Source organism: Platichthys flesus, chromosome 7 (assembly GCF_949316205.1).
Source record: "Platichthys flesus chromosome 7, fPlaFle2.1, whole genome shotgun sequence".
NCBI lineage: Eukaryota > Metazoa > Chordata > Actinopteri > Pleuronectiformes > Pleuronectidae > Platichthys > Platichthys flesus.
In genome coordinates, this window is record NC_084951.1 from 11,131,798 (window position 1) to 11,149,294 (window position 17,497).

Here is a 17,497-nt window from a genome sequence, read left to right on the forward strand (position 1 = left end):
ACTGTTAACTGTGGGAATACCAAATCTAGGGTAAAATATATTTAATTTAATTTGTGCATTGTTTTTATTAAAATTGATTACAAAATGTTTTTAATTGCAAATAGATAGATAGATAGATAGATAGATAGATAGATAGATAGATAGATAGATAGATAGGTCACTGTACTAAATAGATTGCAGGTAGATAGAGTTAAAATCATGTCAGTCACATGACAGTGTTCATTAAAATCTCTCTATCAGTTGACCCTCCCACTCATAAGCTCCCATCCTACATCTCTCCATCCATCCACCAATCCTCGCATCCATCCATCCAGCTCTCTTTCCCCCTCTCTCTGTGTAACCTCCACTCATTTACTGTCGACTAATCCACTGCCCTGCTTAATCCCTCAACCTGCTCTCTCTCCCTCTCTCTCTCACTCCCTCTCCCTTCCCGCACAGATACACACGCACACTTACACACACTTTCTCAGGTCTACCACACACTCACACACATACTGTAATATATAGAATATAACACACATACTCAAATATACAACACTTACTCTCACAGACTCATCATGGGCAGTGACATGTGTTTATTGTTAGATATTCTATAAGAAGAGTTTTTAAATGAAGATAGAGAACTGTTGCTCAGTTAAAAAGGCCTGAAAGATGCAGGTTAAGAAACATCTTTATAAACTGGTGTTAAATATATTTTGTGTTATTTCGACACCCAACATTTTAACACTGTTTCGTGACATAAGTGTGTGTTTATGTTTATAATTGCATTGATGTTCAAGAACACCTGCACATTGTGCAGTGAGTTGGAGAGACGGTGGACTAGTGGCAGAAAGTGCGACTATGGGAAAAAATCTGACGGTGGTCTCTGGTTCGTATCCACGGAGCAACAACAAGAACAACATACCTGGACGGACAACACCTGGACAATACCTGGATCTGTTCCACACTGTCAAAGTGCCTACCCAACCCCACTGTCTAAGTGCCACTGAGCACCTTACTCCCCTAAAACCTGCTCCCCGGGGCGCAGTGCATGGCTGCCCACTGCTCTGTGTGTCCTCCTGTGTACACCAGATGGGTCATAGCAGAAAACAAATTCCCCCCCTTGCATGTCATGTTTGTTTGCATGTGTGTGGGACTAATAAAGTGTATCTGTCTCAAGGGTTACAGTGCAATTCTTCTTCTTCTTCTTCTTCTTCTTCTGATGAACAGAGACTTTACTATATGAATAATTCCTGTTAAAGGAACATTTCATATTTCTGCATCCAACTCTCATTCACTCAACATACACACACACACACACACACACACAAACACACACAATTTAATGCTAAGAAGGTCCAATGCTAGCCTCCAAATGTTGGCACTGCATGATTAAATCAACTCTAAATGTACTGCTCTTTCGGCAATGCATGTGAGGTGAATTGTTATTCGGTCAAATCAATTGAATTGAGAAAAACCCTTGCTTTACAAGGGAGTTTCCCTTGTAAATATTTGTGATCTTTACTGAGTTAATTGTCATCACTATTATTCAAACAGTATAAAACTTAAATAGTGTTGAATGTTTTATGTAATCAAATCCAAATTAAATGAATGAATTGAATTCACTATATTGTATTGTGTGGTAATGATTATTATTTTGTCTGTAATTTCATGCTGTACTATATTGTAATTATGGAGGCACCAAAAAAACTGTGTGCAGGTGTGTATGTGTGCATCTGTGCGTGTGCGTGCGTGTGTGTGTACTGGTGTTTACGTTGGTCAACAAAACAATGAAACCCGACACATCCATCCAAATGTTGCCAGGAAAGCCCTGTGACGCAACTCACACCACCAGCCAGTCCCACTCTTGCAAAGGTGTTGTCTGGCTTTTGTGTGTAATCTGGTTGATGACAAACCGCGGCACGAGCAGCAGCAGCAGTGCAGTTTGTGTGTGAGAAGCTCTTTCAACCTTTGCTGCACAACAAAGCCGGCAATATCAGGAGATCCACACACAGAGCAAATTAATATGCAAATTAACTCAATCGCTGACCTGTGTGTGGTAGAAAGCTGTTCTAGACAGAAGTTCTGCACAAATTTAAATATGGAAATGGCTAAAACTGAGACAATGGGTTTGTTGCCAACTTAGGAAAACCAACTATTTAAGATGCATTTCCTTCAAACCGCTAACCAAACCATTGAAATTCCTCTCACCTGCTGATTCCAACCATCACACAACATATCCTGCTGTCGGGTGGGTTTTACAACAAAGGGGATGTGTATACTCTGCAGTGTGGTCTAGATAATGATAACATCACCATAGCCGTGTTTCTGTATTTTTTTTCCAGTGCCACTCACCAGTTCTTGGTTGGTAGAATTGGAGTCATCTCCAGGGAAGGGGATGTAGATGGCTAAGGCCACACAGTTGGCAAAGATAGACAGCAGTATAAAGATATCAAATGGTCTGGAAACACACTGTTAAGGAAAATGGTTATCTCAGAGAGACTGCACAATGCTAAGTATCAGGATTTTTTGAGCAGCTTTGTACATTTATTGATTTATTTGATAAGGTTGAAGCTAGAAAGATCTTTTTTTTATAACAGTGTTAATCGTATACTTTTTTGGTTTATTATTGTGTGATTATAGATAAACATCAAATGTTTCCTATACGCTATAATTTATATACGAGAATTTCAACCCCTATTATCACAAATATTGATCTAATTCAGTTCCCAAGAAATTCACCCACATCACATGTCACATTGTTTCCTGTGTTGCTGTAAATAAACTGATGCTGTCATGGATCTGTCATAATCTATTCAGGGGTTATGATTCGATACAAGGCGATGATTGTTTGCATGTTTTGCTTTTAACTAAAAAGTTGTTTTTTGTAAAAAATAACAGTTAAAATATGACATTTCAAATTGTTTTTAAATTGTATTTGGTTTCTGAAAATCCTTTTGTGACAGTTCTTCAGGGTCCACTGTACTTATTCATCTGTTCATTCATCTGTCGATCTCATTAAATCATTTATTGATCAACCCAATCAAACATCTAATTTAACCTTCTATAGTTCAGGTATAGCACTTGTCGTTTACACAGCACGCCCATTCTATCAAAGGAGTTATGGTTCATTATTTCACTGACTGATAAAGTTATACCTTATTTCAATAACTCTGAAAAAAAAAACTGTCCGTAAACAAACACAATGCATTCAGACACTCAAACATCTACCTTACATCCATTTAACCAGAGCCTCAGTCTTAAGGATAAAGGATACTTCCACTCCACCAGGCTGATGCAGGCCCGGCGGATCGGGTTGTTGAGGGTGAGGCAGAACAGAGCTCTGGGTGGCCTGCTGTTGGTAGATCCTCCTTGTTTTTTGCTTTTGGCATACTGCTGCCTCTTCCTCTGCGCCAGTGAGCCTACAGGAGCTGGACCAGTGGTGCAAACTGAGGGCCGTGAGTCCGTGTCAGGGTTTGCAGAGTCGCCCTGTGCTTGGCGAGCCGCGCTAATGGCGGCGTGCCAAGCGAGGACTGGGCTGACACTGGTGTCAGTGCCAACGTGACCCTGATTGCCACTGTTAACCCCAAGGAGGCCATAAGAGGTGCCGACTGGCTTGCCGGTGCTGGCCGGAGCCTGCAGTTGCTCTGGTGGATGGAGCTGGTGCAGGCGGGTGTTGCTTTCTGACCAGAGGGCCGAGGCAGTGGAGGGAGTGGTCGTTTTGTTGCTGGCATACTGTGCCCCTGGAGGGAGAGTGGGAGGAAAAAGAGACAAGATTTTGAGGCTGTACGAGAGAGTTAAAACAAAACGGGAGAGAATAGTCACATGGCAGCTATTCCGCTTGCTGTTTTTCATTTCTGTGAGCACATAAGTGCAAGAATTTCAACATAAAGAGCTTTGATAGGGGTTTGCGTGTACTTATAAATATTTAACTAAAATGAAGTTCCCAACATGAGCCGTTACTGTTGATTTTAACTAAAGAGAAATTTAAAAATAAAGAACTGTCAAAGAATTTCAGATGAGGTAGAGGAAGAACGGTGAGAGAGAGAGAGCGAGAGAGAGAGAGAGAGAGAGAGAGAGAGAGAGAGAGAGAGAGAGAGAGAAGGATAGCCTGTGTGGATGAGAGAGAGTTCATTAAAATCAATGCAAAGCTCCAGTGAAAAAGACACTTTGGTTCACAGCAGCTCTACAGCAGAGTCTGTTCAGAGTGTCACTGCCACAGCTAACCCACATCACATGTCAGAAGCAGCTCCCACACAGTGATGAAAAAAACCCATCAGAGATATATTTTAAGAGTACAGATCGAGTGAAAAAGTCAGCGTGATAAAAAAAAAACTGGAGATATTAAGAAACCACATAACCACAAATCCCAAATGTCGCGTCTGATGATAACAATATAACGATAATAATAATAATACAATTAAAGATGACCACCCAGTCTGTGTGCTGTCTCTGAGATGGGGTTATAAGAGTGAGCCCTGCTGGGTGTCGCACATCTGTCACACGACGCTCCATAATAACTGTTCACGACTTTAGTTTGACCCGGGGTGTCTTTTTAAACGGATCAGCGTTTGTTTGGACCAATTCGTCACAGTGACAACCAAGGCTATGACCCAAAAACTAACGGGATTCATTTGAAAAGTTCGTTTAGCGTCTCCTTGTCCAGGACGCACGACGCAAAGCAGCCTGCACAGTTTGTCACATGGCCAAAAAACCATCACTTGACCATATTAACAAAATAAATACTGTCGACCATTTTTTATTTTGAAAGAAGAATAGTCGCATCTCGCTTCCCAGTGGATTTGATAAGTGATGTCATTACTTCCATGGAGCAGAACTCAAAATGTCAATACTTAATCTAATCACTGGAATAAGTTGGAAAGGGGACTCAGCAGACTATGGACAGTTACAGATAACAGAATAGAACAGAATAGAATAGGCCGACATCAGGGAATACATCACACAGGCGCTCTCGCCCCCTCGCGCAGCGCTCCAACTCTGCTCCTGCGCTCCACGCACGGTCTTTACCTCCACACTGTTCATCTGCTTCTTGCATCCTCGCATCCACATTGAAACAATCCGCTTTAAACCCAACTCATAGCTGGAGACACCGTCCGGAGGTGCGGTCGACGCGCGAGCCCGAGCCGAGCCGTCAGCCTGAATCATGAGATGTTTCCCTAGCGCAGCGGACCCTGAGAGGAGCGCCAAACATTTTCGCCACATCCGGGTGCCTGTCCGCAGACACACGGCGGATCCGAGGAGGACAGCAGCAGTCAGTCCACTGCTGTCTGTCAATGACTCCTCTCAGTGTGGCGCTGTGTCCGGGGATGGACTCATACAGGTTGGAGCGACCGTGGCTGCTGGAGTCACTCGCGCACGCAGCTATCCTTATTAGGACTATGCATTGACTTCCATTCACTGTGGACAGCCGAACCAAAACCGTGTCTCGAAGCGTAACCATAGTTACTACTTGCCTAACCCTTACCTTAACTTAACTTAACCTCACCTTAAAAACGTGGTCAGGCTCAAAATGAATGATTTACTTCATGTTTGTTGTCCCCAGAACATGAGTCATACCAGGACCAAACAAAAACACACACACACACACACTTTAAAGAACAATCATTGCCATGATGCACTCACTAGACTCTAATTTACCTTTAATAACAATAACCCTAACCTGATCCTAATTCTAAATCTGAAACCAAATCTTAATCCTTAAACAGTCCCACTTTATAATTGGGTCACACACTACCTAAACTACTGTCCTCACTTTCCCGAAATGCCCTCACTCCGTCAAGGCTCTAGGCAGAAAATTGACCTCTTCTGTAAAAGTATACACATACACATATGATCTGTGAATGCACCTGCCTTTCAGGAAACTTCCTAGATCAGCTCAAACATCAAAATGACTTTTGTCTCAAATGCTTAAAGAAAAGTGCTTAAGAATGGTGATTTGTGCTTTCAAACACAGTTTGAGTCTCATCCGATCCCTCCAGTTAAGCTACAAAAGAGTCTCTGTCCTCCAGCTCTTTGGACTTACCCCTCAGGGCTCTTCCCCTTATAATGAACGGCATTCTGTCACCTGGCTCTTCTCTGGGGCCTCATCTCGCCGTTTTCTGCCCTCACTCCGCAGCGGTTCGAGAGGAAATGAGTTCCAGGGAGCTGTGCTGGAAGGTTACCAGGGATAGGATTACCTGCGCCTGTATAAAGGATAACAGTTTCACGGCAGGGCGTAATCCTCAGGATTATAATCCCAATGTTCCCTCAGTGGCAGGTAAAGCAGTCAGCTGTAGCTCAACTGGACCAAATAATAAACAATCAGAGAATTGTACGCTATGTCTCTTTCCCAGAAGTTTACATATGATGGATTTAAAGATATGTAGATCAGTGGACAACAATATTAAATTATAGGATACAATATTGGGGATAATCCAGGAGGCTGAGTTGTTCTTTAGCCCTTGTCAGTATCATTGTGGTTAGGGTGTGTACTAGTAAAAAGCCTGAATTTAATATAGCTCTACAGAAATCTTGTGCATTCACTTAATGTGTGAAAAGCCCTTCACTTGGGGTCTGTCATGCATGTAGGTTCTCAGATTAAAAACCACGTGTCAGATTGTACCAAAATATAAGATGCGACACAGCACAGTGGGATTATGTAATATGAGGATACTGTGGAGGATTCTATGCACATACATGGTCCTTACAAAAAATATTTTAATATTATTATATATTATATGTGTGTGTGCATTTAATCCTCATCCTTTCAGCATTGTTAAAGGGAAATGTGTCCCCTTAGTGATTATGATAAACCTTTCTATTCACTACCACATTTAAATGAATGGTATCGAGTGTGACATTATCTTGACCTGGCAAGTTGTGTAACTAGTTTTTGTAATTTATGTAAATCAACAAAGCAGCAAGCAATTGCTTTGGAAAAATTACTGTCCAATGTGACAACGTTTGCACCAACATGGTCTATTTTTTTTATCTCATGAGAGGTTTTTACTCATTAAATGTATTTGTTTGTAATATATCAAGTTTGATTTTCGAAAGCATACTGGCTAAACTAAACAAGGAAAGCTAAGCTCAAGGGGCTAACTGTATTTTACAACAAACATATCGTTTTTAGCGGAACTCTGACCGATTGAACATCTACCTGAACTTAACCTCAGATAAACGTGCGCAGAATAAACAGAGACGCCACAGCTGAGATTTCCGGTCAACACCGGAAGTTTCAAGTGTCTGCAGAAATTCAACCGTGCGGGAGCAACAGCCACATCCAAGATGGAGACGCTAAATGCTGGACATATGATGAGTTTAGCAGCTCTACAGAGACAAGACCCGTACATTAAGACACTGCTCGATGTTACTGGCCAGGTGGCTCTCTACAACTTCAACTCCAAGACCAACGAATGGGTGAGTTTGTCACAAGACCCCAAACTGTTTGGTGTATCCACTTAGCATGCTAATGCTAGCTTGACGCCAAAACCTAAAAAGAACCACAATTAAAGAATCTGGTGGCGTTTGTCTGAGTATAACTTATGCAGATAGGTTCACATACGTACTGTTTTGATTCCAGTGGGATTCTTTCAATGGTGTTACGAATCTAGCAATTAACTTAGCGTCCTCTTACCTCAGCTAACAGGTTAGCTGGTAATGCTAACATCCAACGTACGTCGCTTTTATTTAGCACGTTTCGGATTAGCGCTTTTTGTTTTTGGCTCCTAACGTCACGTTTCATTTCAGGAGAAGACCGAAATCGAGGGCACCCTGTTTGTTTATACCAGGTGAGCATATTCATGTTTTTAACGAAGTCGTGTGGCACGACAACCATGAAGGTTGCTGTGTTGTTCAGCTTAACTTTTCTCTGCGCTGTCACTTGACGTAGTCCGCACACCTGTGTAGGCCGCAGTCATTGTAAACAAACATGAACTGCGGTTATTCACATTTCATTTCATGGACATTTCTACTCTCTTCATCTTTGTTGTTCTTCTATTTGCCTTATCACCACATTGTGCACACAGTGGTTCTTTATTAGACGCAATGAGATTATATAGGTCCATAGTTTAGTATGTCCACAACAGGTTTCCACATTATGGCAAATTTTGTTCTATGCCACACTAACAGTTCTTAGAAAGTCATCCTAACCATCTTAATTTGCTTCTAGTATGTAAATAATGTAATTGTTCCCAACAACTTATTATTATTCTTTTTATCAACACAGACCAACAATAAGTACCCAAGCGTGTGTTCATCTTCTCTCCTATCAGGTCGGCCTCCCCTCACCATGGCTTCACCATCATGAACCGACTGAGCACAGAGAACCTGGTGGAGCCGATCAACAAAGACTTGGAGTTCCAGCTGCAGGATCCCTTCCTGCTCTACAGGAACGGCAACTGTGAGTGTTATGTGTGATCGAGACACTCAAACATTAGATATCATTACAAACCTCTTTTTGTGCCAAAGTGGGTTGAAATGTTATGTACTTGAGAGTCAATTATTTAGTCCTCTGTGATCCAACATTCTCAGCACTTGACCTTTTTCAAGTCCCAATATATAAGGGAATTTGCAGGTAAGCCCAAGTCTTACACCAGTCGAAGATTAATTTTAAGAATCAGTGTGATGAGAAATGTGAGATATCTTCCAGGAGAAGATGTGAATCAAAAACAATTTCTCGCTTCATTATAAATGCTGTGTGTATCAAAAATCCCCTTGTCCTTATAGGAAACCTGTGTTTCTTAGCTACAACATTTTTTTTCTCTCAACTTTATGCCCAGCAGCTTGTAATGGTGTCCGCTAGGCTCGGGCAAGTAACTGAAATGAATGGAAACCGTCATTCATGACCTCTAACCGACCTAATTTTGCTCATTTCGGTTAAACTGGGTTTCTGCACTGTTCCGTGCCTTATCACCCTGCCCCATGTACTCCCTCTGCTTACCTTCGCTCACTTTACACTTTCACAATAAACAAAGGCTACAGGACTGAAAGTTAACTTTTATTGTTTAATTCACTATAAAGCTTAGGACACACATATTCAAAGACCTTTGAAAAATAGTCCAACATTTTGCACACACGTAGTCCACATGCAACATGATACGTAACATGAAGCACACAGCCAGGAAATCAGTGTTAAATTGACTGGAATGAGCCGGATTCATGATCAACCTCATTGATTAATAACTAAATAAATGTAATAGTCAATTTGTGTGAAGGGCGACACACACACACACACACACACACACACACAGTAGTGTTTCCCACACACTCCTGCAGTATCAGAAGTTCTTCTTATGGTGCAGCGCAGAGTTTTGAGTTCATTGTTGCCAAAGAGGCAACAACTCAGGAACAGAAATATGAATTCAGCTTTCTTTCATAAAGATCAGTTCTATGTGTGAGGGATTAGAAAACAGCAGAGTCACTTGTTGACCAACGTGGAGTTATGCACCCTATTGGGGGGTGTTAATTATAATTGCTCATTAATCGTAATCAAGGTTAAAGTTTTACGAGTTAAACAAGTTAAACAATCAAGATAGTGATTTGAAGTCTTATCACCCAGCCCTAGGTTAAGCCTAACTTTCAAGAAACACTGCTGTGTCATAGAAGTTTTTGCAAAAGTATTGTATACATTTGTACATATCTCTGAAATGCCAAGTAAACAGTTACACAGGTGTTGGCGAAATTCACAGTCACACACATTAAGTGCAAAAGATATAAATATTACCTCTGAAAATGCAGAACAAACACCTCCTCAGTGTTCTCTGGAACATCTCCTTTCCCCTCTGCTTGAAGTAACTTTGGTGTCTTGGAGTCACATTGAGCAATAAAATTTCCTCTGAGGCGACTCTTCCAGTCATGGCGTCATGAAGGTTGACCAGACGGCCACAGTTTCAGCTTACTTTGACCACTGTTGATGTTGTTCTCCATTGGGGCAAAATCAGCCTAGAGACCTAAAGGTTAAATCAATGATCATGACTATGTTTACATCTTTATTTCACTAAAAGAGTTTGCTAATGACTTTATCTAGTGTCGCGCCAATGCTGCAGTCAAACGCATCTGGCCTCATTGAAACCTTTCTGCAGGAAAATGTGAAAAGTGATGAAATTCCTCAGATCTTTAGGAAGTAATTGACAGCACTGCCGCCGAGGTAATCTATCAGAAGTCTAAAAAGGACTTTCATCAAGGCAACAAACAAGGACTTGGATTGTTTTCCCATTTGTTTGCTTATCAGAAAAAATAGCATTGCCAGGCTCAGTGTCAGCGTTGACTGTTCCCCATTTTGACTTGTTTTGCCCATCAGCTTGGCTGGTATGGAAGACATGATGTCGTTTTCTTGTTAGTCTTCACACCTGAGCAGCTTCTCCAGTACTCAGCATCTTAATTCCTCAGATTGGGTTGAAGTGTTCAACAAAAACGAAGAAAAAAAAATATTGAGAATATTCCTCAAGTTATGTTGGAGAGGCTTCCAATCCCTGGCAGCTGACGGTCACCTCTGGAAGACTGGTCAGAATGAATTCTTCCTGTTGGTGTCCTGTCCTGGCTTTTTTCTGGCAATTTACTGGCTAAGAATCCTTTGGTTCCTCTGAGGCATTACTTGGTCAGACATGTCCACATTTCTGATGTTGAGAGAAAGAGATATCTTCAAGATGTTTTAGATTCCGCCTTCTGCTGAAAACAAGGGTGAAGCTGAATAGGAACAAGATAGAGAGTTGATTAAAGAGCAGAGACCAACGAAGGGAAGCTGGATTCTTCAGGATGATACTAATGATGAAAATGAAAATAGTTTCTTGCTCTCAGCCTTGTTGACTCCTGGTGAACTCGGCCCCTCGGCCGAAGGGTGACAAATCTTCTTTAAGTCTGAGAATAGTGTTTCGAGAAAGCTGAGTAGTTTGACGCACAGAAACTCACACACACACCTACACTTGTTTACACCTTTCCATATTCCCCTTGGTTGCAGTAGATGCACGAAGACAAACACCCAGGTTGCTAGGTTACCACAGCTTCCTGAGGGACCTTCAATGCGACAGTGTTTCATCACACAAACAAAACTAACAAGCTGTAAATGCTGACTTATACTTACATTTTATTGTATAATAAGTGGTCTGTATCCTTTGGGGTAACACTGAAATTAATTGTGTTTTTTAGCTGAGCTCACAAACATATTTTTCAAGCAATATATGTTTCTTACTTTAATGTAACTATTGAAATGTTCCACCAAATCTTAAAACATCCACCTAGTTGTTGAGACTAGGCCAGACTTTCTGTATTTACTTTCTTCTATTGGCCTGGGATTCCAAATGACCAGGATCTGCAATATATTTGTATGTACTTGATGGTGCGTTTGGTTTTTGATTACAACACAACGTTATTAGCATTATCTTTGAATGGAATATCTCAAGAATGCTTTGAAGGAATTTCTTTATATGTTTCGATTTTGGTTGTCAAAGTCGCTGTGCATTCCGAAAAACGTGAATGTGATATCTGGGGGAAACCATTTGGGGAAAATGTTCAATTCTAGTTCAAGATTTTGGTGTTCAATGATGATCACATTGAATTCATGTTCAAATTGTGACAACTTAACAGACAAATGTTAAGAGATAAAGGATTTAGACTTGGCAGATGGTACCTACTGTTAAAAAGTAATTTTACACCAGAGCTTCATTCTCGAGGAATTAGTATGCCCATTTCTTTTAATGAACTTCTAATATTTTCAATGTCTTCTAATTCCATACCTCTTTCACAACTAAAAAGTATAGAAGTGGTAATTGATAATATGCAGAAACTTTTCCAGGCTTGGGCAAAAAATGTTGTGTTACAATAGGCTGACCTACTTAATTAATTAATAAACTTGTAAAAAAGGCAAATTGTAAAACCTAACCATTATCTCAGTGATTTTTGTTGGTGATGATATATGTATGTGTCAAGAGATTTGTTTATGTATCAATGTTATATGTAGTATCTGTGTTTTTCTTGCAGTGGGTATCTACAGTATTTGGTTCTATGACAAGAGGGACTGTCATCGTATCGCTCAACTGATGGTCAAGTAAGTTGACAAACATCTCTATTATGTATCTGTTTAATTTTTTCACCCATTAGGGGTTAGTTGTCCGAGCAGCTCAAATTTTACACTGCACTTGAGAAGACAACCTGTCAAGCATTCACTTTCTTTCAGGATTGTAAAACAAGAGGCGGACCATGTCAAGAGAGAATCACCAGAGAGGGCAGTGCCGGGGAGGACCAATGGCGTTGCAGAACCACGGCCCATCGACATCCTGGAACTGCTCAGCAAAGCCAAGGAAGAATACCAGAGAGTGAGGAGGCGACACACTCTTGTAGATATGAACGTATCAGGTTGTTTATGTAGCACCAATAAAATTATTCTGCATTACTCCTATGGGTTCTTAACAGTAACACAATGGATGTCATATCAGATGACGCATACAAAAACGATAATGTGGCATTTGTAGCAAAGACATAAGTGAGGAGACCTGAGCACCATAGTCCAAAATGCCAAAGTTGTTGGTTGTATGACACATGAGCCTGCTGCGTTATCATTGCTCCTTTGTAGTGAATCTTTCTTATTTTAACTCCGGCCAACCCTGGATGAATATTTTTTTATTTCATCCATACATCTTGAATTTCTGTTTTTCGATGCAGGGTCAGGCATTCGAAACAGATGGGCCTACGGAGCAACGAGTGAAAGCAGCTGTCCACACTACAGAACATACCCACAGCACATCACAACCTCAGAAGGTACATACATTACAGAGACATGCGTACAAAAATACTTATAAGCCCAGTAGTTTATTTTGTTTACTCCTACATACAAAGACTGTCAAAGAAAACAAAGAGATTCTTATTCTAGTGGCCATGAAACCCTATTTTTGGTTCAGCATTTGGAGATCAACCCATCTTATTGATTTGTTCTTTTTACCCACCAGAGCTCCCACACAATAGTGAAGCAGATCACAGTTGAGGAGCTCTTTGGCTCGTCCCTCCCCAAGGACCCCTCTCTACCCGCCATGCCTTCACAGAACACCACCAATGCTTCCAGTGACCCCTCCTACATCCATAACCACGGCACCAACCAGCGACACCAGGTCCCCGGCCTGCTCCCAGCTCCGTATGCACTTCATTCCAGCCCTGTTTTCCAGTCAGTAGTCCCCATGTCAGACCACCAGCCTCTGTGCTCAGTTTCACCTCTCATGGTGCCTCATCCGGGCTCAGAGCTGCGGACTGCCCCCCCCGGTCCTGCAGCACCACCACCTTCAGTCTCAGGAGCTTTTTTGGGACAGGAAATATTAAGCTCCCTCAAATCGGCAGTTCCATCCATGAATTCAGACATCCACAAACCCATCCTCGCACCCAGCTTCCTGCCAAGCACTCTGGTCCCACCCCACAGCTTCCACGAGCACATGGGGAAACCCATTATCCAGCACAACAAAGAGAGGGATGTTTTCACTCAACCTCCAAAACTGATCAAACCCATGTCTGTGAGTTGAAGGCTTTTCTTTGCGGCTGGTTTTGTCTATCTGTCTCTCGCAAATACTTTAATACCAAAACAGAATATATTATAAAACCACAAGTTCGGTTGCTCTTGTGTAATTTACTCTGCCTTGTCTCATGTTTTTCTTTTTCCTTTTTCTCAGGCTGTCCCCATGAGTCCAGGTCTTGCTGTTCGAGGGCCTGAGATTTCGGTGCTTCTCTCCCCCAGCGCCTTTCAGCAGTCCTTCAGTAAGACAACAGCAGCATCAGTGGTCCTCCATTCCCCCTCTGAGCCCCCCTCTCCCAGCCCAGCTGTAGAGTCACTGCCAGACCCCTGCAGCAAAACACAGCTACAGGAGACTCTGATACACCTCATTAAGGTAAAACCATGGGCATGAAACATGTAAAAGTGTACTACTGGATTCCATAAGCCTTGAAAGGTTAACACTAATGTCTTAATTTTATGACCGAGGACCATTTTTTAATTTTGCTTCATCTTAAGATAGTTTTAGCTGGTTCTAATTTATAAGTTTCTTTAAGTTATAAGTTTAACTAAAAAAGAAGAAAAAGTGTAAAGCTGAAAAGGTTTAATTCTAGTTCAAGATGTGTCATCTTAAACTCCACACGCACACTCATGTAGTTTGTTCATTCATTCTCTCTTTTACTTTCTCCCCATCTAGAATGATGCAGACTTCCTCAGCACCATTCACGATGCTTATCTGCAGACTCTGTCCAAGGACTTCAGCAACATGAAGCTATAGTCCTACTTCAGACATCACCTCTGTTACTTTTAGTGCCACGACCCCTTTGTGACATGTGAGACGACCAGACGTTAATGTGTGTTGAAGAAGTGCAGCGAACAGGTTTTGACACACTGTACATCACGACTCTGCAACCTGTCTGTGTTCCGAGGGTCATTATAGCATGCGCCTAACTGTTTAATCCTGTTTGAGTCTTTTACTGAACACTGATGCTGCCCCAGCTACTCATATCAACATGGGTCTACTTTTTGTCAGCGAACGTCGAGCCACAACTATTGTGGGAGAGAGGGGTAAGATAAAACTTCCAACTGTGGCCTGGAGTTTTTCCTTTTAATGCTTAAGAAATGTAATGAAACTTTGGGCCATGTGCCTGTAAAGTTAAGCTGTGGCTGATGTGACAAGAGGGGACCACAGAGGAGCTTCGACGACCTTGAGCTATATGGCGTTTGACCTTAGAGCGAAACATTTTCCAGCTCAGAACCACAGATGCTGCTTTTCAAATTTATCTCACGTGTTTGGAGTTCTCGCAGTGCGAGAGTATATGAACGCTTATATAACACCTAAGCTTTGACTACTTGAGAGAAAGATGTTTGGGACCTGGGTGGCTTTAAAAAGGACTCATCTTCTTTTCAATGACTGAAGCTTATTCTGAACCACAGAGAGACGGTTCAGCCATTAGTCTCTTAATAAGGAGGAGACTATTGAGGATTTACTGCCTTGTTTGAGGAAGATAAAGAACTTCCTTGTTTGGAGCAGCACTTGCAGCTAAGCAATCTAAGAATGGATTACTCTCCGTTTTTCTTTTTTAATGTTACCCCACAGACTTTGACATGCTCATAAAGAAAGATGAACGCACAAATTCGCCTCTTTGCTACATTTTATTTCTCCACATTCCTTCTTACCCTTCCTCTTTCTTTTAGTTTTTTTTCTGCCTGTGTCGTTCATCTCTCCTCCTCCAGCTGAGCTCCCAAGAACTTTCTGTTGTTGAAGAAGAATGTGCAATAGACCACCGTCGCGATGCCTTTAGGGACACCACCATTTGAGGATGGGCCCTCGGGCTAAGTTTATCTGAACAAAGTTTATATCAACACAAAATGTTCTGCAAGAGATGTATAATTTAAGTATCACTAAAAAAAGCTTTATAGCTCTTAATTTTGGATTCTTGTTTACGTTCACCCCTTATATGTTAAATTCCTTAAAAATAGAAGAGACAGTTGATTACAGCAGTCTGTTTCAAACCAGTTTTAGTTTATACCAGCAATCCAAATTAATAATGAAAAATATAAACTACCTCCATTCCTGCTCCTCATTTTATTTGACCAAGTCCCAATTACGTCTTAGGTCACAATGACTTAAACTCAAAACATATTTTTTGCAGTAAAATGCTACTGCAGAACAGGAAGTAGAAGTAGATCTGTCTTCTCATGATGTGCAACACTGAGTGGGAATGAAACATTTAAAATGTTTATTATTAGCTCTTGTACATATCGAAACAAATACAACAGGCTTCATTTTTTCCCTTTGTCACAAGTTCAGCACAAAAAAAGACCATGAAAACAATCTGAAAATAATGTAAAAGCATGAAGAAGTTCTACAGCTTTCTGACAAATGGTACAGTGATATCAGCTGTTGGCTTAATAGACAACCAGTATACTAGTCATTCCAGGTAGGAACCATGTATTTTTGCTCAGGTTTTGTTAACATTAGGTGCAGAAATTGTTCCTTTTAGGTTCATGTAAAACAATAAATAAACATCAGAAATCATGTAATGCAAAATGTTTTCTCCCTGAGCGAGTGATTTGAGTTTCACCTTGGTTGTCCCTTTGTATCTGACCGTGCTATTTGAATGTATTTGGTGTTTACGTGCAGTTTATATGTGCCAGTCCTGTTTTCCTCTGAACTCGGATCAACATTTTGTCACTTCAAACTTGTTTTTCTTATTGAGACATTTTTAATTTAGAACGCAAAAAGGATATGTCAGCAGCTGGAGAGTTGATCGAACAATTTGTATTTGTTAATTTCAGAGGTGATTTACTTAACCAGGTGTGGTTAAATGAACGGAAGAATGATTTGAAATGTAGAGATTATTTTTTTAATTACGCTCACATATTTAAGATTTTAATGTTCTTTTACATTGAAATATAATTTATCTTAATTGAGTGGGCAGAAGTACGATTTTGGGAAGGTCTTTGCGAAATTTGGGAATTTTCTAATTTCCTGAGATTGTTGTCACTGCATAATTTTGTTTATGATTATTTTGTGAAATTAAAGATTTGAAAATGGAGTTCTTGTTTTGCAGTGTTGTGGTCAACTGTGAAAATGAGCTTTAAAGATTAAACCATGCTTACTTTTACATTACATGATTTCGTGACTGAATATTTCTTATTAGTACATAATTATAATTTTTTTCTCTTTGTCCTGAAATCTCCTTTGTTTCCAGTACAGGATAATGGTGCCGTTTCTGTGTTTGGCCACTAGATGGTACTATCTACCTACTTTTAATCTACCCAACAGTGAATGGTTGTATCCTGCCATCATTAAACTGGAATCAGTTGATATTCGGATCTGAATGAAGTAGCAAAAGTGAAGGTTTCTCCTGATTTCCTTAATTGATCATGATAGTTTGTATCATGTCCTCTTAGAATTTACCTCCCCCGCCTCCTGCTGTCCACATGGAGAAGTTCCTCTCAGCCAGTGGGAACATACCTTTGCCTTGAGATTTCTTCAGATAACCTTAAATCCATTTATTAATACACAATGTCATGGTCTCCTTGAGCACCTTTACTTTGGGTTGAATCATAGTTTGGTCATCATATTTTCCAACTAAAGCAATTGTTCGCCACCAGATTCAAATCCTTTGTGCGGATATGTGACCGTTTAAATCCAGACCACATGGTGCAGCTACAACGAAATCCACTAGTACAAAGTACTAGTGTCTGATATTTTCTCATATTTTTTATAATTGAGGATGAATTATTTTCTTTTCTTTCAATCTAGTTGTGATCATACCGACCATTTCAATCATTTCATATTGTTTTGTTTCATCTTATTTTTACTCTTCATATGCTTTTTATTGATGTCCTCTTTGCTTCAGTGCTGTGTCTTTACTGTTTCCTATCGGTTGCCTACAATTCTGTATTGACTTAAAGCTGGGTCCTTCTGTCTCCGTGTCTGTCGCTGCAGAAGTCGAGATGCTTTTTAGAGTGTGTGAACGTGGATTTGCGCGCACGCGTGTGGCCATGGCCTCGGCCCAAAGCCTTCCCCCTATTGGC

General features: G+C 40.8%; 2 protein-coding genes across 2 annotated transcripts in view; one reads left to right on the plus strand and one right to left on the minus strand.

The window, feature by feature from the left end:
* cacna1db (calcium channel, voltage-dependent, L type, alpha 1D subunit, b) overlaps nt 1–5,209 on the minus strand; it is a 69,722-nt gene extending 64,513 nt beyond the window's left edge. Inside the window, exons 1-3 of the mRNA XM_062392868.1 lie at nt 5,008–5,209; nt 3,257–3,722; nt 2,335–2,440 (exon numbers count right to left, since the gene is read on the minus strand). Of these exons, the coding sequence (XP_062248852.1) occupies nt 2,335–2,440; nt 3,257–3,722; nt 5,008–5,035 (600 nt within the window). The 5' untranslated portion in view covers nt 5,036–5,209. The remainder of the gene's footprint in view (nt 1–2,334; nt 2,441–3,256; nt 3,723–5,007) is intronic.
* Nucleotides 5,210–7,214: 2,005 nt separating this feature from the next.
* Nucleotides 7,215–16,583, plus strand: dcp1a (decapping mRNA 1A). Its single transcript, XM_062391529.1, has 9 exons — nt 7,215–7,398; nt 7,729–7,769; nt 8,253–8,380; nt 11,956–12,022; nt 12,152–12,290; nt 12,637–12,732; nt 12,921–13,472; nt 13,629–13,844; nt 14,145–16,583. Exons 1-9 carry the CDS (start codon nt 7,267–7,269, stop codon nt 14,223–14,225), a joined length of 1,452 nt encoding a protein of 483 aa, XP_062247513.1. The 5' UTR covers nt 7,215–7,266; the 3' UTR covers nt 14,226–16,583.
* Nucleotides 16,584–17,497: the final 914 nt, after the last annotated feature.